Source organism: Anguilla anguilla, chromosome 3 (assembly GCF_013347855.1).
Source record: "Anguilla anguilla isolate fAngAng1 chromosome 3, fAngAng1.pri, whole genome shotgun sequence".
Taxonomy (NCBI): Eukaryota; Metazoa; Chordata; class Actinopteri; order Anguilliformes; family Anguillidae; genus Anguilla; species Anguilla anguilla.
This window is the reverse complement of record NC_049203.1, coordinates 17,352,968-17,374,755: the sequence shown is the minus strand read 5'-3', so window position 1 is coordinate 17,374,755 and position 21,788 is coordinate 17,352,968. Positions and strand designations below refer to the sequence as shown.

General features: G+C 45.3%; 1 protein-coding gene across 6 annotated transcripts in view; it reads right to left on the bottom strand.

Moving 5' to 3' along the window:
* myo16 (myosin XVI) overlaps window positions 1–21,788 on the bottom strand; it is a 133,617-nt gene that overhangs the window by 69,290 nt on the left and 42,539 nt on the right. For 5 of the 6 annotated variants that reach the window (XM_035410344.1, XM_035410345.1, XM_035410342.1 and 2 more), the window contains exons 5-12: window positions 16,962–17,070; window positions 12,729–12,853; window positions 11,504–11,629; window positions 8,758–8,833; window positions 6,666–6,816; window positions 6,044–6,191; window positions 2,414–2,524; window positions 1,103–1,168 (exon numbers count right to left, since the gene is read on the bottom strand). In XM_035410344.1, coding sequence (XP_035266235.1) covers window positions 1,103–1,168; window positions 2,414–2,524; window positions 6,044–6,191; window positions 6,666–6,816; window positions 8,758–8,833; window positions 11,504–11,629; window positions 12,729–12,853; window positions 16,962–17,070 — 912 coding nt within the window. Of the gene's footprint in view, window positions 1–1,102; window positions 1,169–2,413; window positions 2,525–6,043; window positions 6,192–6,665; window positions 6,817–8,757; window positions 8,834–11,503; window positions 11,630–12,299; window positions 12,316–12,728; window positions 12,854–16,961; window positions 17,071–21,788 lie in introns of those variants that run through there. The other variant, XM_035410347.1, reaches the window with a different exon arrangement.

Sequence of the window (21,788 nt, the reverse complement as noted above, 5' to 3'; positions counted from 1 at the left end):
ATCAGTTTAAATAAGGATGACCCATTCTCTACAAATAATGTTACAATTACTATTATTGGGTGAGCATGTGTGTATACATACATGTGCGCACAGAATATGTGTGTGCAAGTGAAGTGTGTGTGCATGCGTATGAGCATTTGTACGTGCGTGTGCATGTGTGCGTGTGTGTGCGTGCACGTGCGTGTGCGTGCGTGTGTGTTTGCACATGTGTATGAGTGTGTGCGTGTGTATGAGTGTGTGTGTGTGTGTGTGTGTGTGTGTGCATACATGCAGGGGAGGTGACTGAAGGCTGGAGAGTCACAGATGATGGGACATATTGCGCTCCCCCCCCCTGCTGATTGCCCTCCCTTCTCCTCGCAGGCTCAGTCAGGTGTCAGCCAGGTGAAATGGTGCCTAAAATTAATCCCCCACACACAGAGGGATTCAGGGAGGACCTCCTTTATACACCGGCCTGCGTGTAGCCCTGCTCTCTCCCCTTCTACTATTTCAACAGCAGCGAGTGCTGGAGCGTTCGTCAGTGTAATGAGCCTGTCCCCCCATTTCCTGCAATTCCGTTGCAGTGGAAACGTTGCGCCCAGTATATTAGGAAATATGGGTCATTTAGGAATGAAAGTTATCCAGTTTCTGCCCTGCTGAGAAAGATGCTTTGCTAAACATTTTACAGACTATTCTGTATCACTGACGGGAAAAGCCTGAATTATTAACGAGCAAATGAAGCCCAATGCTAAACAACCATAGAACAGTACATCCATTCCTGCGTACCAATCTGCATACTTTTATGATGCCCGACTGAACACACACACACACACGCACACACACACGCATGTAGCCTGGGTGGCAGTGCATAAGGGTGAGGGAACTGGTCTGCATCTCTAAGGTTGTAGGTTTGATAAAGGTAAGACATCTCTGTTGTACCCTTGATCAAGGTTCTTCACCTGAATGTCAGATTTGTACATTGCTCTGAATAAAATACATTAAACGTAGAGTATATTTTAAAAGTACACATGAACAACAAATGCAGACAAACTGCCAAACCTACTTACACAAGCAAACTTATGACTCCAGCTGTATTTTCTGCTTTAAATATAGAGACGGAGCTCACCAGTGCTGAGTAGATGGGTAGTTCTTTGTTGGGGTTGACAAGAAGAAGAATGTGCCCAATGTAAGTCTGTAAGAGAAATGGCCGGTTACAAATACAGGAAGGGCCTCAGTTTAAAATAACTCAGATCCATGGAGCGTTAAAAGCACCAAAAGTGCTAACATGGACATCATACAAACAGGCCATAATTTACACACTTTTTGGAGAGAGTTTAAAAAGGTAAGAGTGCGTGTGCTGTATGACCAGGCTGAGCTGAAATAGCTGTGTTAGTATCCATTCTGCAGTCAGAGAGGACAGCATTGGCTCTATTGCGTGCTGTGCTCAGTATGGCTTGTGCTGTGTTCAGTGCATCATGTCCTGTGTCCTGTGTTCTGTACTATGTTCATGATATGTGGCATCCAGATCTCTGCTACAGAAAGCTGCACACTGTGAGGAGGGCAAGCTGCCCTGGCCTAGAATGACTACTGTAACACTGCAACACAGTACCACAGAGATGCAAGGATTAGACGCTCACTGGCCTAAGTAAATGGGTCCGCTTTATTCCGAGCAATCACGCAGAGAACGGTCATTACACATTGATTATGGTCCAAAAAGCACAAAGTAGGCTGCAAGTGGAGCTGTTAAATCAGAGTTTAGCAGAGGGCCACGGAGGAAAAAAATAATTGAAGTTGGGGAGGAGAGGGTACACAATGGTGGTCATGGATTTATTACTTTCTGCAGGCAAGGATTGATTCTGCTGTGATGGGACTGCTTTCTTATTTACAATGCGCCGCTGAAACACACAGACCAGTGGCAGAGAAAGTCCTGGAGGAGAAAGGCACACACATACACACACACACACACACGTGCACACACACAAACACACACACACACACACACACAGCCAGAGACAGCTGTTTGTGCCCGCAGTCTTGTGGCAGGACAGGACAACAAAGACAAGGAAGTGTCCATGTGCTTCTGTTCTTGTAGGGGACAGCAGTCAGAATCAATACATCACTCCACGAGAAAGCTTTGGGCTCGTTTTGACCTTTGCATTCAAGCTAAATAATAATTATGATACATGTCAAGTGGTACACAATGGGTAAGGAACCGTTCTTGTAACCAAAAGGTTGCAGAGTCTATTCTCAGGTAGGACACTGCCGTTGTGCTCTTGAGCAAGGTACTTAACCTGAATTGCCTTCATATATGCCCACTTATATAACTGTATACTGTGTAAAAATGGCAGTAATTTAATGTAATGTAACTATACGCACTTGCAAGATCTGGTCATCGATAACCCTTCCCAAAAACGCTTCCTTTAATACTGAGACTTACGTAGATCTGGTCATTTCCGAACCGTTTCTGCATCTCGTAGAGCAGGCTGCTGTCCGTCAGCTCGCTGAGAGAGGCCAGGTCATCGTTCGGCGCCGGAGGCATGAGCTTCACCTGAAACGCAGAGGCGCTGAGGTCAGCACGTCTCCAGAGCAAGGGACAGGTAATCAACCCAGAGAACTCTTCCCCGCAGGGAAATCACAGAGCCAAGTGGATCTGTGAGCTCAGCCACTTCAACAGGCCACACCTCCACACCTCTGTAACGTTTCCTTTTCTGGCTCCTCTGAGGAAACTCCAGGAAAGGCAAATATTTGATTTTCCAGGTAAACCAACATCTTCAAAACCACTGATCCCAGCGGCATTCTGGAAGTAAATCAAACTGGTCTGACTTGTCCACGAAGGCAATTTAAGTTTGCCAAATGCAGAAATGAAATGTCCTGTTTCACAACTTATTGGAGTTCTCAAGCTTCAGCCAGTCAACTAATCTACATGTTGACAGATTTAAACTCATACATATTATCCACTCTCTGAGTTGTGTATCACATGATTCAATAAAAGGAAATTCACAGTTACATCTCCAGAAGAAATGTGGAAGAACAGCAGTTACTGTAAGTGTCAGCTTGGATTTATTTCCACTCAAAGATCATGGTAAAAGTTGTTGCTTGTGTTATTTTTCCACAGCAACATCCGGAGGTCTACACTGCTTCCTGGAGACGAAGTCTTTCGAGCCGCTTTCCCTCTGGAGATAAAATATCTGGGGCAGAGAGTTTATTTTGCCTTCCCTTCAATCTCCCTTATCAGTTCTAAGTATCACAGGGTATGAGGTGAGCGTCTCTGCAGGCTAAGTGATGGGGCCAGGCCCTCAGTGAGATTTATGCCGGTCGGCAGGGATTTTGCACATGCAGTGGGAGATAGCGCAGACGGATCATTCATATGAGGGGTCCAGAGATAGCCTCCGACCGAGCCGAGCCTTTATCAAGCCGAAAAATCAGCCTTCGTGCCTCTAAATCACCCCCAACAACCGCCCCTCCCCACCCCGTCGCTCACCTCCCAGAATCCACTGCTCCTCGATTTCACAGATGGCCTATTATACCTCAGTGTTTCAAGCCACTAGTGTGAGATACTGTAGATACAGTTTAAATGCAGTCTACAGGTTTGACTCTGAGAGCACGTAATATCCTTCCCAAAACATAACACCTATGAAATGGATCAACAAGGCAGGGAAAATAGGAAAATGCAACCATTCATTAGGAGGTATATCTATAGCAAGAGCCATGAACCTTTCAACATAGTGGTTAAATATGCCTGAACATAAACTTTATCCACGCTTACATGTGTGGAAAAAGAATTTTACGGAAAAACACATACTTGAAGGGCAAAACAGGATTATCTCCATGAGATAAATAAATAAAAAGACCCAGGAAATCTCCCGACCCAGTCATTGTAAGCCATCCCAAATTCACTTCCCGTTCTCTCTGGAGGCGTGAGTTATCAAACCGCTTTATTGACAATCAAATTAAACATTTTTTTTTTTTCCCCACGGGATGAAAAAACCGCCGTTCTCTCGCGGACGTCAGCGGCGCTTCTGTCCGTGTAATTCCACCGCGAGATGCGTCCGGGTGCGGCCCGAGGATCGAAAAGCAATCATAACGCTGTCATATCAGAGAGACGCGGGCGCCCGCGGTGGCGAAAGCATGATCCAATCTGCCGCGTTTCCATTCGATCGAGCCCCCCGGCGGGTTGTCCTCGCATCTGCCTTGTTGGTCACGGTTCATCGGCTCTTCGTTCACCTGGGCGCTGATATGTTCTGAGTAAGGACCCACACGCAGACCAGGGAAATCCAAAAAAACGTTGTCTTTAATCAGTCCGAGGTTCGAAGCCAGGTAATCAGAGAGAGGACGGTGCCGAATCGAGTTTCCAAAAGAATAGTGAAGACAGGCAAAAAGTCAAAAACCAGGAGATCAGAATGGCGAAGGTACAAAGGGACAGGCAAAAGAGAAGTCAAGGCAAAGCGAAGGTCGAACCAGAAGCAAACAAAACCAAAAGGGGCAGGCAAACTCGAAGTCGGGCAAAGGGGTGTCGCAGGAATCTCGATAGACAAAGGCTTACAAATAATCGGCACAATGAATACGATCAACATTCTGACTCTGAGCTGGTGGAAAAGACTGACATTTATACACTGGGGAAGGTAACAATCAAGGAGGGGTTAAGTGAGTGAGGGAGGAGTAACAAACAACATCCAGGTGAAGAACATTAGGAAAACTAATTCAATGACAGGGGACTGACAAAACGCGGACTGGAATCACATAGACAACAATGATAATAGACGGCCTGGGTGAAGCAGGTAAACACGTGCAGAGAGAGAGAGGTGCAGTTAGAGCAAGAGACAGGTGCAGGCAATTGCAGAACTCAGCGTTAGAGCAGGCTAGAAAGAAAAGGGGCGGAGCTACAGCGCAGCATGGAAAAGGGGAGACTGGTTAATGTATTAGTATAGTGATCTAAACTATCAAAAACCCAAAACTAGTGTGTGTTAGTCCATTAGTAATATTCACATGTTAGTATATTAGTGAGGTTAGTACTTTACAATCTATAAGTTAGTAGGGATTAGTAGAAATTAGTAAAACTAGAAATAAGCAGGAAGTAAAGCGAGACTGGAAAGAAGGGGGGAAACCACGAAAACCCGGAACCACCCGAATAGTGAAATCACACAAGTACAGGGGAGTGAAGCAGCTCAGGGAACACAGACACAGAGACAGTACTGGGGAGACAAGTGACCGGAAATACAGACTACAACAGGCGCTCCGTTTGAATGAAATCAGGGGTGCCGTGGTCGAGGTACGGTTCCTGCTCCAGACCCGACACCAGGGCGTGGTCTTTGGGGAGGGGGCAGATACAAATTCCATCCATCCATCCATCCATCCATTATCTATACCCACTTATCCTGGGCAGGGTCGCGGGAGGTGCTGAAGCCTATCCCAGCGTGCATTGGGCGAGAGGCAGGAATACACCCTGGACAGGCCGACAATCCATCGCAGGGCACACACACCATTCATTCACACACTCATACCTATGGGCAATTTAGAGACTCCAATTAGCCTACCAGCATGTCTTTGGACTGTAAGAGGAAATCAGAGTACCCGGAGGAAACCAACACGGACACCGGGAGAACATGCAAACTCCATACAGAAAGGCCCCGGCTGCATTCAGTACTTCTTGCTGTGAGGCGACAGTGCTCCCCACTGCACCACCGTGAAGCCCAAACAGTTGCAAATTAAGTTTTAAAAATATTTTTTTTATAATCATATATTGTCTTTGCCAATCAATGACTTGGAGGTTGCATACCAACCGATCACAGGTTAGGGGGACATTGACTGTTGACTTTATGCCTGCCCATAGTACTGTGTCTGTCCTGCTCCATTGTGAAGAGTTAACAAGAATTGGCTTTGTAACAAGGCATTTATTAATGACATAATAATGCATTCAGCTAGACAGACAGACAGACAATGGTTACTATCGGCTGTGACCCTAATGACTTTTGATGACTATACCGTTTGCATGCATTTATGTAACTTGTCAATGAAAATGTAAGTGTGAAGACAGACAGACAGACTGATGGACACCGTAAGGACTTGCCTGTTCCAGCTTGCTGGTGCTGGAGCTGAAGGGACCGTCGGCACCATTGTCCTGGGATGGCTGTTGGGTCAGCCCGCTGGGTGCGTCCCTGAACATGACGTCCTTTTCAAGGAGACTGTCCCTCTTGGAGATAGGGAGGGTGAGGGGGCTGCTTAGGGAAAAGGGGGAATCAGGGCTCAGTCAGGAAGGGGTTTGATACATGATCACGACTCTGTAACTAGGTCTGGTCATGCAATAAAAATAATAAAATTAAGATAAAACAGAGCTGAATGGTGTCCTTAACTAACACAGCCTTTTCATTTCAAACTTTCACTAAGAAAGGATGTGTGTAGATGATAACATCGTCTGCTTTATTACTGTGAAAGTGATAGCTTTGTTGTGAGTGTGCAATCTGCATTTTAATATTTTTCTCTTGTGCTGCCAATATTTACAAATTGTGTTTGTTAATGTTTCATTAGTGAAAACAAAAATTTTGATCCCCCCAAAAAAACAAAACAATCCTGGCATACTGTATATTATAACAATGATAATCGAACTGCAGTAATTGTAATAATGCATTGCAATGTCTGTCATTCTGGCCTGGAATGAGAATCTACACAAGGTCACGGGAGAAGGTGCGTACAGTTTCCTGGTGGGCGTGGCCGCGTCGTGGGTGGCCTCCTCAAACTGCTCGTCCGATGCTGGCAGCGGGTTCGACGGCTCCCTCAGCCACTGCTCCCAGCTCTCCTCCGCCTTCCGAAGGAGCTCGGCCATCAGCTCGGTGGCAGCGACGTCTGTTAGCGTTACGCAATGTTAGTAGCACGTTTACGGAACTTCTCTTTTTTTTTGTACCCTGCCTGAAGCCTTGAGGCTTAACCGGGACTCCCTATATCCCAGAATCCCACAGGCCCAGAAGATGGATAGCGGGGAGGAAAGGACTGGACTTCCCTCATCTAACTGCTCCAGACATCCTTGAGCTAATCCCGCGGTGAGAATGGGTTATTGATTAGCACGGAGGTGCGGGCAGAAGGCGATTACGCTGCAGTGTGAATGCCATTATTGAGACCCAAACGCACGGGGCGGGGGTGGGGGGTACGGACTTGGTAAGAAGATCAAAAGCTGCGCCTCTGTTCTCTCCTCGCGATGATAGAGATTGTGAGACCGCAAGGCAAAAAGGTTGGTAATTCACAGGAGATATATTTAGCATTTTAGCATCCACAGTGTTAGCTCAGTGTTGTGAATTACAGCTCAACATCTGGATTGTTCAGAACACTCAGAATTCATAAGCATTCGCGATGCACTATTATTTCCAATAATACCAACAGCAAACAATAACCTGATATGTAATTATGAGACTGTGCGAATGAGAATGATAAATTCCACATGTCTAAGTAAAATAATACATTGCTCAAGCTAAAAGTATTGTTCCCAGCAGTGGGAGGATGAGCACATAATTATCTTTTTGTGAGGCGTGTTTAAACATCTCCTCAGTGGATATGTAGAATTAATAAAGGATTTTGTAAAAACTTTGAAACAAGTAGAGTGCTTTTTTTTTTCCAAGACAAACTAACTGAGACAATCTCTTCCAATACCTACGACACATAACTGTGACTCACAGTAACATCTCTCCTCTTTACTTTACTCTCTTTATCTTTGAGGTAATTTGAAAAGAAGATTCCTGTAATTTGATGAACTTGAACTTTCTACAAAAATTTTGGCATTACTAATCAATTCAAACTGAATTTTGCGCCATCGGAATGATAGTTTTGCATCCTTTAATCTGCTCTGGAAGCTGACACTGTGCTCCGTGGCCAATGGTATTATCACACCGATGATGTTCTGCCTCACTGATTTGTAGAGCTTTGAAGTCTCCTGATGAATCATCACCTATGAAGAGCCATCTATAAAAGACTAGTCATAAGAAGCTTTGCATAAAGAACCGCCCACAGGGAAATATCTGTAAGGGCCAAGCAATAAGTAAGGATAACGTTATGAAGATTATCATTGGGTAACTATCCATTAGGGCCTAGGTTTATAAATATCAGTGAGAAGCAGTCCATGAGTCATGCATGGGCCATTATCTATAAGATCACCAAAAGGGAGCTACAGCACCTATATGGAATCATCCAGCTATACGTAATATGAAAAAAGGATACTGGATGACTAGTAGAACTATCATGTGCTTTGTTTCTTTCTACAGTTTCAAATACAGTATATGAATAAAAACACTAAAATCAATAGCCAACCTTATACATTTCACACAAAATTCAATTAAATGATAACATCCCGTGGGTGCCACAAGAGTATGCACTTGAAATATTTTCACCCCATCCAAATGAGTGATCGACTCCATTAAGCGACAGGTGCTGATTACAAGCTTCGCCAACGGATGAGTATGTCCTCTAGGGAGGCTCAGCTTGATCACACATGCGTATGCAGCCCAGTGGGTAATACACATTCGTGTTTTATTGTTCTTATTATTGCTATTCTTTAATTCAGGTTAATCTTACAGTGTCTGTTTCCACTTTATCAGAGTGGATATCTGATATCACAGAGTTCAGACTCAATGACAGAACTGTTTGGCCAGAACGTTGGAAAGACTTTTCTCCATGACATTAAAGGTCAAGTACAGAAACACACGTGTTTATCAATCTCTTCTTCACTCCCTCTCTCACTCTTTCTCTTATCTTCCTCTCTCTCGCCTTTTCTCTGTCCCTCTCTCTTTCTCTCCTTACCTGAGGGTTTGTCCTCGTTGCAGTTGAGAAGGGTGGGGTTTGCACGTCGCCTCAGCAACTGTCCCACAATGTTGGTCTGTTGGGGGGGGGGGGGGGGGGGGGGTAGATGAGAAAACAACAAAATAATCACAATTAAACTCCTGTTGTTCCTCCAATCACAGATACCCAGCACCTACATCTCTGTGCCAGCTCAGGTCACTGCATCCTCATTTAATCAGTCTCATATTAGAGGCCTTTCTGCTGTGACTAAGCACTGTGGCTATAATTCTGTTCAACAACCACCCCCTCCTTTCGCTCCCATGCATCCCAACTACTGTAAAAAATCTGAATATAAACAAACAGCCCCTTCTCATTCAATAACAAAAATACAACAGAAATTCCACAGACTCTACAGTGTGGCCATTGTGTGTCTTTAAAACACAGAGTAGTGAGACTGAATTCCCCGGTCACGTGATCCGAGACTATGGAAGTGTTCCGGTCTGGGCCAGCATTTGGCTGCAGTTCTGAGGGCTTCTCAGCAGGCGATCTCCTGTTTCACACTGCCATATCAGTCGTCTCCGAGCTTTGGCCCTAAGCCCTGGGAAAAGCTACTCCCGGTGCCCGTGCCAGCTCCGTCCTAGTGCCGCAAGTACCACTGGGAGGATGGAAAACTGATCTTTTTCAACAGTGAAATGAACTGGGCATGCTCACTGGGGTCAATCTGGAGCAACAGGAAACACTCAGCAGGCTAGAGTGATTGGTGCCAGGTGAATATGATGTCACAGCCACCTTGCAATGTCTGTCTCAGGCTTCAAGGTAATCTAGGTACCACTATGCTAAATACTTATCAATGTGAACATTAACATATTCAATAAATGCCACAAAATTCCTAATACCACAGCCTACCACATGTCTTTGACTCACACTGACTCATGCTAGACAGTTGATTATCACTACCCTCTAATACACGTCTCTTGCACATATAATTAGATGAAGAGGTTTTCAATTACTCTACATATAAGTTATTTCCCTTAATTTACTGCTGAGAGTACTTCCCACTATCCCCATAAAACATACTGCAGAGTCTACAGCTGAGTCTTTAGTGATGTTGGTCTGTGAGGGGAACCACATCAGGGGTTGACTCTTCTCCAGGACAGAGCAAATTAATTTTGGTTCGGGATGACCGTGAAAGAAAAAGACCTTCCCCTGTTTTCTGGCCCAAATCACCTCCGCAACCCCCTCCCCCCTCCCCACCCATCACTGTCAATTTTTAAAATCATAACTCACTGACATCTCATTCATTGTACAGCCGGGCAAATCCGGGCAAACACACGTCCTTCAGAGAGAGGGATAGCAGCCCTCCCACCCCCCCATCCGTCCACGCTGCCCCCCCCCCCCCAAGCCCTTGCGGAAACCAGCACTGAGGTGATGCACCATTCCATTTGTACTTCTCAATGCAATGCCAGACGACTCATGATCCAATCTCCCTGATCTTAAAGACCCCAGCGATGTTTTTCTTCTCCATCACTATTGAATGATGGGGCCCATTACTAACTGAAGAAAAAAAAGATAGGGACTCAGTGTGGGGAGGTGTGTGCGTGTGTGTGTGTGGGGGGGTTGGATGTAACGCAATGATTTTCTTGTGAAAATATGTGTATTATTTTGATCACTGGTCATAAAGCAGAGGCCGTAAAGAGGAACGTGTGAGGGCCGAACAGTTGTAAATTTGCCTCTAACTGCTGAAGGAATACTGCCTCCGCTGTGTTTAATGCTGAAGAGAGCCATTAATGTAACAATGCGGGATTTGTGGGGAAGAGAGTGTGGATCTTAAATATACAACAGCAATAATAACCAGCCCCAGCCAACAGGAATATTGCGGTAAAAAATGATCTCAGAAGTGAACAAATTTCCGATGTCAGCATTAGCCCAAGCGACTCGGGAACGCAATCAAATATTTGAGCGCGTCAGCGGGATTTTACGCCGAACGATTCCCGCCTCCTCTGTGAAAATCAATCTCCCTCCGTTAGGACCACGATCACACGTTTAATTTCAAACGGGAATGAACGCGTACGCCACAGAGCACCCGGCTCGCAGCGGTCCTGATCAATCGGACGCAAGCGGCGCCCGTTATCGCGTGATTTAAGACTTCCGTTCTGTCACAGATTTTTCTTTTTGGTGTGTAGAGAATGGGGCGGCCTGTTATTGGGAAAATGAAATTAAATTAGCATTGGCGGGTGGGATGGGAGAAGGTGTGGTGTGGACTACCTCTAACTGAGTTAGACGTGAGGAGCATAAGTGTGATTTCCTACCTGATAATCTAGATAACTGAGTTGTGTAGTAGTTACATATAGAGCACATGATATATGGGTCGGGTGACCTGCCAGTACATGGAGAAGGGACTATCAGTCAATGGTATGTTACATTACATTACAGGCATTAAGCAGACGCTCTTATCCAGAACGACTTACACAACATTTTAGATTTTAGCATTTTACATTGCATTACATAGTTGGATATATACTGTACTGCAACAATGCAGGTTAAGTACCTTGCCCAAGGGTACAACGGCAGTGTCCTACCCGGGAATCAAACCTGCAATCTTTAGGTCACAAGATCAGTTTCTTACCGACGAGTGCAGATATGAGTGCAGATAAGCCCTGTCTGTGATACAGGGGACAGAGTAACCCTGTTTGAGGTAAATAAGAATATATGTTTGTGGCATATGAGGGTGGATTTATTAGTAATAAAGTGTATAGGACAGGGTTACCTGTGCGTATTTAGCAGCCAGGTGCAGAGGGGTCCAGTAGTTGTTGTCAGCCACCTGTGGATCTGCTCCGTTCTCCAGCAGCAGGGACACTACCTCCTTGTAGCCACTGGCACAGGCCATGTGCAGCTGTGGTCAGGATAGAGAGGGCAGAGTCCAGATTAGAGCCCAAACTACAAGAGGGTCTTATTATTAAACATTGCTGCTCTATTGTTGCTCTTGTTTCTCTGACTGAGAACGAATGAGTCCTTATTCAGTGACATACTAAAATGTAATGGTTACAGAGAATAGAATGTACATTTAAAAAAAAAAAAGTAATTGGGACAAAGTCATGGAAAGAACTGTTGTAATTAAAAAGAGACAGCAAGAGGGAGAGAGTACGGAGTGACAAAAAGAAAAAGTAAGGAAGAGACATAGAAAAAAGAGAAATGATGAAAGACAAGTAATATAACATGAGAGAGAGAGAGCAGTCTGATTCTCTGTCTCATGGAAGATCTGTAAGGATTTCTGGAGCGACGGCTAAAATCGGGTCTGTAAAAGAGACGTCTCTTGAGAATAGAGGACACTTTAGGTTTATCCTCTCTATGTCTGTCAGATTGCACGGAGGGAGCGTTGACGTGGCAACCCGAGACCGCCGGCGAGGATTACAGTGTATGTGAGCGAGCGCAAGGGCTTGTGTCACCTCATGAGAATGCCCCCATGACGGGACAGAAACAAGGGTGCGCTCATTAGCGACCCCCTTCCTCATGGTGTGTACCCACACCAAAGAGACTTCTTCCTCGTGCTGGTTTACACACACCAGAGTGACCCCTTCCTCGTTGTGCTGATGTACACTCACCAGAGTCACCCCTTCCTCGTTGTGCTGATGTACACTCACCAGAGTCACCCCTTCCTCGTTGTGTTGGTTTACGCTCACCAGAGTGACCCCTTCCTCATTGTGCTGATGTACACTCACTAGAGTGACCTCTTCCTCATTGTGCTGATGTACACTCACCAGAGTCACCCCTTCCTTGTTGTGTTGGTTTACGCTCACCAGAGTGACCCCTTCCTCATTGTGCTGATGTACACTCACCAGAGTCACCCCTTCCTCATTGTGTTGGTTTACACTCACCAGAGTGACCCCTTCCTCATTGTGCTGATGTACACTCACCAGAGTGACCCCTTCTTCGTTGTGCTGATGTACACTCACCAGAGTGACCCCTTCCTCGTTGTGCTGATGTACACTCACCAGAGTGACCCCTTCCTCGTTGTGTTGGTTGACGCTCCCCCCAGCTGCCACCAGTTGCTGGACGTCCGACAGCATGGTCATCGCCCGCTGCGTCTTCATAAGGTGCATGGAGACCACGTCCACACCTGCACAAGTCAGGGGGACACGTCACCTCTCGCGAGAAAGCATGCTCCTTAACACGATGGTGCTCTAACCCTTGGACATCAGAGCCCCAATTAAAATGTGCCCCTTGGCTCGAAACCAACAAAATTCAGCACACATGGAAATGCTAACAGAGATGAGAATTCATGTTATTCACTGACAATTATACAGAAAGACATATTTTTGTTATACACTGAAGTCGATTTGAAGTGCTATGTTATGCAGATTTGGATTCGAATGAGAAATAAAGCCTTGACACCTTGGGGGAACTGCTTTTATGTACAACTATGTAGTCATAAAGCTGAACATTTCTCTGTTGAATTAATTAATTAATTAATTAATTTCCCTTTTCCCACAAAACAGTTTCTGTTATTTCTTTGTGGGTTTTGTTCACCTGACCCAATCAAAGCACTCACAAATTCATAAAAGATGTCTCGTGCTAACAGACAGGTGCAAATGAGATCTAACACTTTCGTCTTGTTTTTCTGACTGCGAGAAACACCCGAAACAAATTTTATTTCACAGTCACACTTCACATTTTCTTTGTGGAGATGCCATTCCTTCCACTAACAAGTAACCATTACATGCAGAGGGAAAGCTCTCCCCTGTAAACTCTAAACACAGTCATTTCATGGGATATAACAATTCTAGTAAGCCCAAGCCAGTCATGGTTTTAGAATAGAACAGCATTTACTGTGGTAACTGACATCATGGGCTCACACAAGCAGCCCAATGATATTACAAACAAATCCAAAGGTGAAAAGGACACAGAAAGAAAATTAATCTGTGCATCTGAAGACCCCTCAACACAAAATCTACACTGAGTTAGAGAGATATCACATTATAAAGAACAGATGTTCCAGTGAACTCTGGGGTTTCATGACATCAAAAATGACCAGAGCTACTTTATGATATCAGTGACTAACTGATGTGAGCCCATTATTGTATTTTGCTCTGCAGAGAAAACCCTTTTTATTGGTTCAAACAAGTCAGCGATTTATAACTGAGCGTAGCTCCACCCAAAATGTGGATCATGAAACCTCACTCTGCCAACACTAGTTCATGGTATGCTTTGCACTGATGTTAGTGTAAGTATTTTCTTTTCCTACAGACAGTTCAGAATGCATGGAATAGCTTCCCAGGTCATGCCCTAGAAGCAAATACCCTTGGTGTGGTCATGTTCTAGTCTCACTCTAGGCAGCAGGCAAAGTAGCACTGCCGTTATCATCAAACCTCCTTATGTTCATATCTGGGGGGTTACAGAACCAAGGGCGTCAGCCTCCGCAATTACCCAGGTGAGTTCTGACCCAGTTCTGACTTTCTGATCTCCTCTCTACATGCTGGGTGCATCTGACACACAAAGAGCCACAATTAGGCCAAAACAAGTATCTGTGCTCTCTGCGGGTGATGCTTGTGCAAGTGTGCCAGGCTCTGTAAAGATGGGGAAGCCTAGCCATTCTTCCCTGTGCCGTAAAAGTCACAGTCTCAAAGGTTTTCTGATTTTTATATCCTGGAATCCTCCTGGGGCAATTATATGATGTTTAAAGCTTCAGAGGTGACCTATAAAAACATGGATACAAAAAGCTTGATTCTATGAAAGGTGCATATTTGCAATATAAACTGATACACACTAACAAGTGTGTGCTGTTTTTTCAATCTCATTTATGTTAAACTGAGAGCCTTCTTTGGGGAATACAGGAACTGTGAGTGGCAATAAAACCGGGGTCGATGTCTGCATCTCCAGTTCAATAAAGATGTCAACCTGTCCATCCAATTAAGAACCTTTATTTGTCACTACGGCGATGCCGCTGTGAGTCACACCACCTTGCGGTCCCCACACTTTGGCTAAACACATGGTGCTGTATTGATGTATTTTCCTTCCCCTAAACCCATAAATGTTGATGCTTTGCAACAGTGTAAAACTGACAGTGATTGTCTCCGTTTTCCACCTTCGTCCATTGATTCTTTCGCTTCCTCTCTCTCTCTCTCTCTCTCTCTCTCTCTCTCTCTCTTCACACACACACACACACACACACACACTCTACAGCGAGAGAGCTAGCATGCAATATGAAGTTTTATGATTGGCTATAATCCTGCTCCAATTTACCCCAAAAAAATCCAAGTGGTTTTTGCAACATGCTGAACCCCATAGCCAGACATGGTAGCTCCCAGTCTGGAAATCACCAGCAGAAGGCCACATTGGCTTTGTCCTGCCAGGGGTACAGTGGGCTTTAATTGGCCAGGGTTCCTCAGCTGTTACCAGTGCATTAGCTTCTCCTAAACCTTCTCCCCAATGGTACCCCTTTTGTGCAGTAGCCGCCTACCAGCTAACAGCTGTCTGTGAGAGACATACCACCTCTAAAGAGCAATGCTGTGGGAAGGTAACTATGTCAGAGGAGCCGAAACTGCAGGGAGTCATGCGTGGATGCTGGTGCCACAGCACTGACTCAACTGGCATGAGCAATTCCAAAATGTGGACAAGAATGTAACAGACAATTAACCCTGGCAGCCAATCAGAGCATGTAATTAAGTTTTGAAATTAAGAATTTTAGACGAGACAACCTTCCCACACAAAAGGATCCTCTGCTCTTCTCTACTGCCTGGGAGGTAGAGATTTTGAAAAGAAGCTGTCACTCCCGCTAGATGGATGGCTCTTTAGTAAAGTGTAGAGGCAGTCTCCTTTTAGAGTTTGGTTACCGGGGTGACAGCAGCAAGGGGGTGGGGCACTGGGGACTGCTTTGGCTGGTGGAGGGCAGTTGGGCTCTGACAGTGGTGAGACAGCTGTCAAACGCGAGCGCCTTTTATCCATCACGCTGTTCCCGTGTGTGCAGGGGCTGATGGGATAGGGGACTCTACGCATCAACCAGTCACCTGACTGGATCGCTATCTGTAGCAAGTCTGGCAAGTCCCCCCGGGGCTCCAGACTAAAGGGGGTTATTCTCTGCATATTTCATTACAGTCAATGTCCTTTCCACAAAAGCGCTCTGCAGCCACCAGATAAATCACTCGTAGCTGCACCATAGCCACCACAGACCTCAGTGCTATTGATACTCGGTCACTCTCCTACCGTGAATAAAAACTTTGTAGCACATCCCCAAACGACAACATTCAAGTTTGGTTGTGGAGGTATCCATGTTTTGCATGTGGGTGACCAAAACACTTTTTAAAATCAAAGTTAAGCTAACGGATAATTTGGTTGGGAGTTAAAAAATTACATTTTGTGCTAGATGGGTTGTGAATCGGGTGAAGAAATGCACTATAGAGAGATTTAAATAAGCAACTTAGGTTAAATTCCTTGTGCAAGTGCATCAATAGGGAATTGAATATATAACCTTGGATACAAGAGGCCCAGATTCACCACTGAACCTCCAGCACCAGCCAAATGACTTTACAGAAATACATGACCTCACAGGCACTCAGCGCACCCTTGATAAGGTCACCCGCCAGGCAAATAACTTCTTAACTGTATCAAACCGCCATCTTCCTTCTGTGCAGCTCAGCACATCTGCAACAAGAACATTAGCGATATAATTCTCCGCTCCCCCCATCACCAGTAAGGCACGGTAATTTGTTTGTGATGGCGACACCGGGTTTGAGAGAGTTTGACAGGGGGGACTCTGAGGAGCCGTCCTCTCTAGAGTGATCTAGACCTGGATGTATGCATCTACAATGTGTCCATGAAGCAGCAAAAGATTACAGAGATATACAGTAAATCACGCTAAATTAGCATGACTTGTCTTGCAAGACATTTTAATTCATTTTTAATTAAAGCTTGCTTAATTATGGGATTAGGCACATCACCTTTCTGTCCCTCATTTACCCATTTTTCATTTATCACCAATGCATTTGTAAGTGCAGATTCTCGAATTTCATTGAAGGGTATATTTATACATTTTGGTATGTCCACGGAGAAATAACAGCACTTTTTATACATAATCGCCCCATTTCAATGCACCATTGTGTTCCGGCCATATTAATGTTATGTAAATGAAAGTGGTTATGTTCAGCACTTTGTCGCATATCCTTTGCACGCAATGACTGCTTGCGTCTTTGTCCCAAACATTTTGGAGGGCACAGGTCCGAGATGCTTACCGTTTTCCTCCAGGTGTGTGAGAAGGATGCAGCTGGTCTCCGTGCCCTCTGTGGCGTAATCTAGCGGGATATTCCCATTGACGTCCTGGAGCAGCACGTTGGCCCCGGCCTTCCACCCGAATTATAAGGGGGGGAAAAAAAACAAAGAGGCGGGAAAAAAGAATGAGGTGAGTGAACTTCAGCTCGTTTATCAGGAGGATCAATAATAAATAAGCTCCAATTATCACAGTTTTCCAGCTCTTTCCTCTCAGCCTTGGTCCTGATGAAATGCATTAACAGACAATAGAGAATTAAGTACTACTGGAGAGCCGGGGGAGTGGGACATCCGTCTTCAGAGACAAGATGAATGTTCAGTGGCCAGTCTTACAAAGCTCATGTGTGTGCATGTACTTGGGATAACCAAAGATTTTCAATGCACTGTTATTAACATGGTTCTCACACTGATTCACTGCACTGGTAAAAGCAGACAGCAAGGACTGTGCTCACTCGTACTGATTCAGTGATATATACAGACCCTGGTTTCGCTGTACACTAAATCCTGTGCATCTGCACTTCAGCAGACACTAATATAAAATATAGTCTGACAGTGAAACACTGTTCATTTTAAAAGTCAGCACATAAATATTTGTCTCCCCTCTCTGTGTGTAAAACTAACCCTTTCTGTGTTATTAAATTGTTAAATTGAAATTTGTCCCTTTAAAACCCCTGCCACTCCCAGGACAATTAAAGAAAGCACGGTGGCACGGAGCGCCCTGGTTCTGCGGAGATAAAGATGACAGTGTGTTTTAAGTAATGGTCCCTTATTGAATATTTACTGCTAATTGAATTTTAACGAGCACATCTAACACGCACCGATATTTACGGCTGGATCCGGCTCCACAGCCTCGGAGAGGGGGAGTGTGAGGATAGGCTGCCTCGCCCGTTAACCCCCATTCACACGTAGATTTTCAGGTTCCTGATTGGCCCGTTCCTCACGGCATTCAGGCAGGGGAGCCAATCACACACCCCTTTGTCTGCTAGGTTTATTAACCGCCATTTTGAGCAATGGATTTAGCCATCGCCATCAGCTCCTTGGGAACAGCCGTCAATCACCGCGGAGGGTTAGGCGAGGGTTAATGAACTCAATTAATTTACGTAACGGTTTCATGAGGCTTTGTGTCTGCTCGTTGGGAGCGGGGGGAAACATTCATCTCTGCATTCCTGCTCGGTCTTCCGGGGTCACTCCGTTAGAGAGACCAGAGGAGGTCGAGCCTCCCCACCTCTCCCCTCCATATTAATTCACTGCCCTATGACTCACCGAGGGCTTTCACAGTGCCACGCTGTGCTGCTTCATCAGGTGAAGCCCACCTTCCTGTAAGCTAAGTGGGGCCACACGTGTCAACGTCATGGTAACGCCGCCAGCCGTTGCTGATCCGTACTGCGAATTTGCTCCCAATGTTTTCAGTTCAGTCAGATAATCCCCATGCTGGAAAGATTTTTTGTTTTTGGGGGGGGCGGGAAGGTTCTGGGTAGGGTAAATTTCCTGTCCTCAAAGTCATTACTCAGACCTGGTCAGGTAAAGCCATGAATGTATTTATCCTTTTTCAAGCCCAATTTTATCTCCATGCCGTTTTAACAAAAAAAAAAAATGATGACAAAGGGACAGTAACCAAATCCACAAAGGTCCACATTACGTAACTCAAGACCAGACCAATCGCCACGGTTCCCACTCACCAGGCCAGCCACCACAGCCACGTATCACATGTATTGTGTTTGGCCAATGACAAACATCCTTTCATGGCTGACAGCCAATGATATATTATCTTTAGTGCTGTCGCTGCATCATCATTTGCCAACAGGTAATAAGCAGCAACACATAGATGGGAGCCCGCCCTTCTCAGAATCAGGCAATAACTGCCATAGCTGACCTTTGACCTCGACCCCCATTGCCTATAACATGGTGATTGATGACGTGTAGGCTGCAATTGTGACAGGAACTGTCTAAAATGGTATGGTGTACCCAAGTAAAATGAAACTGTGTGATCGATCCAACCGCCATCCACAGCAATCCCCCGACGCGTCCCCAAAGGATGGCCTACATTCGTAAAATAGGGAATTCAGGCAAGTATGAAATTTAAATTCTATCCTCGATCACATCATTGCCCGAGCTTCAATAGACAGCCTCACCAATTTGTGGTGATGTGCTCTGCAATATTAAATCGGCCACAGACCTGTGGTTTACCAGCTATTATTTGATCTGTAGACCTAAGATCTCAATGCAGTCAGAAAAACCAGAATGACATAAGATTTACTCCCATGCAAAACTGACATGCAAATAGTATCAGAATAATAAGATGTATGAACCACCTATGTGTGTAAAGTTGTTGGCTAAGCAAATAAATGAGGACATATTGAAGCACTCAGCACAAAATCAAGACCAGTATTCAACACCAAAAATCGATATTTGTCCTTAACTTTCACCGACCCCGGATCCTTGAAATGAATAAATGCAAGGCCTAGTCTTTTCATTGCAATTTTTTTTATTTCATGAATTTTATTGTTTGTGAAGGGGGAAAAAAAAGCATTTTGCTGAGAGTCAGAATTAAGGACAAAATTGAACTGAATCCAGGGCTGGCTCCTCTCTTTTTTTCTTCTTCTTCTTCTTCTTCTTCATTTCAGGTCTGCGTTTTGTGCACACAGTAGCCGCACCCCGAAAATCTGACCCCCTCCACTAATCCTGCTTGTGAGCGGAGGCAGAAGCAGGAGGGGGGCGCTGAGGCTAGATAGCTGCTCTGCCGCTGGCGAAGTGTGGCGTGGCGATAAGAACATTAGCGGTGAGGCACAACAATGCACCATTGCCCAGAGCCCCTTTACCAGCCTGGGCTGGCTCTGTGCTCCGCCCTCCCCCAGAACAAGAGCCTTCCAGCGGCCATGGGAGTGAGGGGGGGGGGGGAGGACGGCACCTGGAATGTGTGTCGCTGACGACAAGGTCCAGCCTTCCTGTCAGACTGCTAACAGAAAGGACACGGAAGTCAATGCCATCCTTATCCTGACAGCCCATTTTGAATCTTGATTGCTAAACCCTAGGGGCAAACTGGCACAGATGACTAGATATAGCCGCACTTTTCCAAGGAAATAAAGTCTGTTTAGAGAGTGATTCTCAGTCGATTTGATGGATGGTAACTTGTCAGAAATTACAATTCATCATCTACTGTGGATTCCATGCAATAAACAAGAGTCCTTCATTGGAAAATTGAAAAGATAATGGTCTCAAAACAGAACTCAGTAAAGGAACCACTTTCACAAGCTCTTCAAATCAATGCTTCAGAGGAAGCCATTTTACCACGCCACTAAAGAGCTTCCTTTTAGGCTGTATACTTTTCCTTACTGCCTTTTGGAAACTTGCCTTCATACCCCCCTTTCCCCACACCCAAAATTTCTCCCCATGCAGCCCCTTTGGTTGAAGAAGCAGGATTTAGAGGACTGTGACCTCATTAAACATAAAGCGAGCCTCCGAGCTCTCTCTGTGAACATGAAATGCAAACGTTTTGTCACTGCTGCCTCTCAATAAACAGAGAGAGGTTTGCGGGCAGAAGCAGCAGCAGCAGCAGCAGCTGCAGCAGCATAAGTGCGTATTTAGGGGGTAATCTAGCTATTTAAGACCTCCCTGCAGTAATAGGGTATATAAACACACAAGAGGCCTGGAGGGATCTTATTTATCTGACTATGGTGCTCAAATCTGGCCATAGATAGTACCCTCGAGCAAACAATACAGATTTAATACTGACGTTAGACAGAGCTCACTAAGCACTCCAGGACAACGCAGCCTAAATAATATTTCATTTCAATGATTCGGATAAAAAAGGATAAATATTGCTAAATAATATAGGATTCAGACCAGTCAGGGGAGAGTGAGGTAGTATAAGCAGCAGTGTGGTACAGAGTTAGAGATGAAAGGTGCAAGCAGGGTATTGCAGAGTTAGAGGTGGGTTTGTGGGTCACTCCTTCAGGGAGGTGTACAGTGCTGAGAGCTGGCAGATGCCTGCTGTATTGCTGACTGTGTTTGGCTGCAGACCAGACTCAGGGGCTGCTGCAGGGAGATGCGCAATGCTGTGAAGATCAATATTACTGCTCAGTGAAACCATCTGATACATCCAGCCTCTGCCTGTGGGCATGAACATACCAACCCTCCCCCCCCACACACACACACACACGCACACACACACATATGCAAGCACACACACACATACGCTCGCTGGCTCATCGTGTCTGGCTGGACTTCAGACACAGCACTGTGACGGATAGTACACACACCAGCTGTTCAGAGAGGGTGGACGCAGGGGGGTTGGGCCAGGGGACAACAGGGGTGGAGCTAGCAGCCACAAAGGGTCCAATCAGCAGCCAGATGCAGGACCAACACCCAGATGCTACAGCTCAAATGTTGAAAGGACACAGTCCCCATGAAAGGTCTTTGATGTCAAAGGTATAAAAAATAGATTCTCACTTCTCACGAAAGGCGGAGTACGTTTTTTTTTTTCTTTTTTGTGAGGGCATCAGGCTGATACTTCCTGTCAGCTGCCGATGGACCCTGCTTCTGTCATATTTACCTTAGAATTAGAAACTTTGCTTTTCATCTAACTGGGTAAAAGTATTTCACAGAATATTCTATAATCTGTCACTTGGGGTTAGCCACGTGCATCTCTTCTCTGCTCATACTCTATTGAAGATGAATTAGGAGGAAATGGCAGCGATTCCACAAAGATTTCATGCTGACAAGGAGTGGAGAACTGGGCAAAGAGCACAGCAGTGGCCAGTACTCTTTTAGCCCCTCAGGCTAAGGAAAGAGCC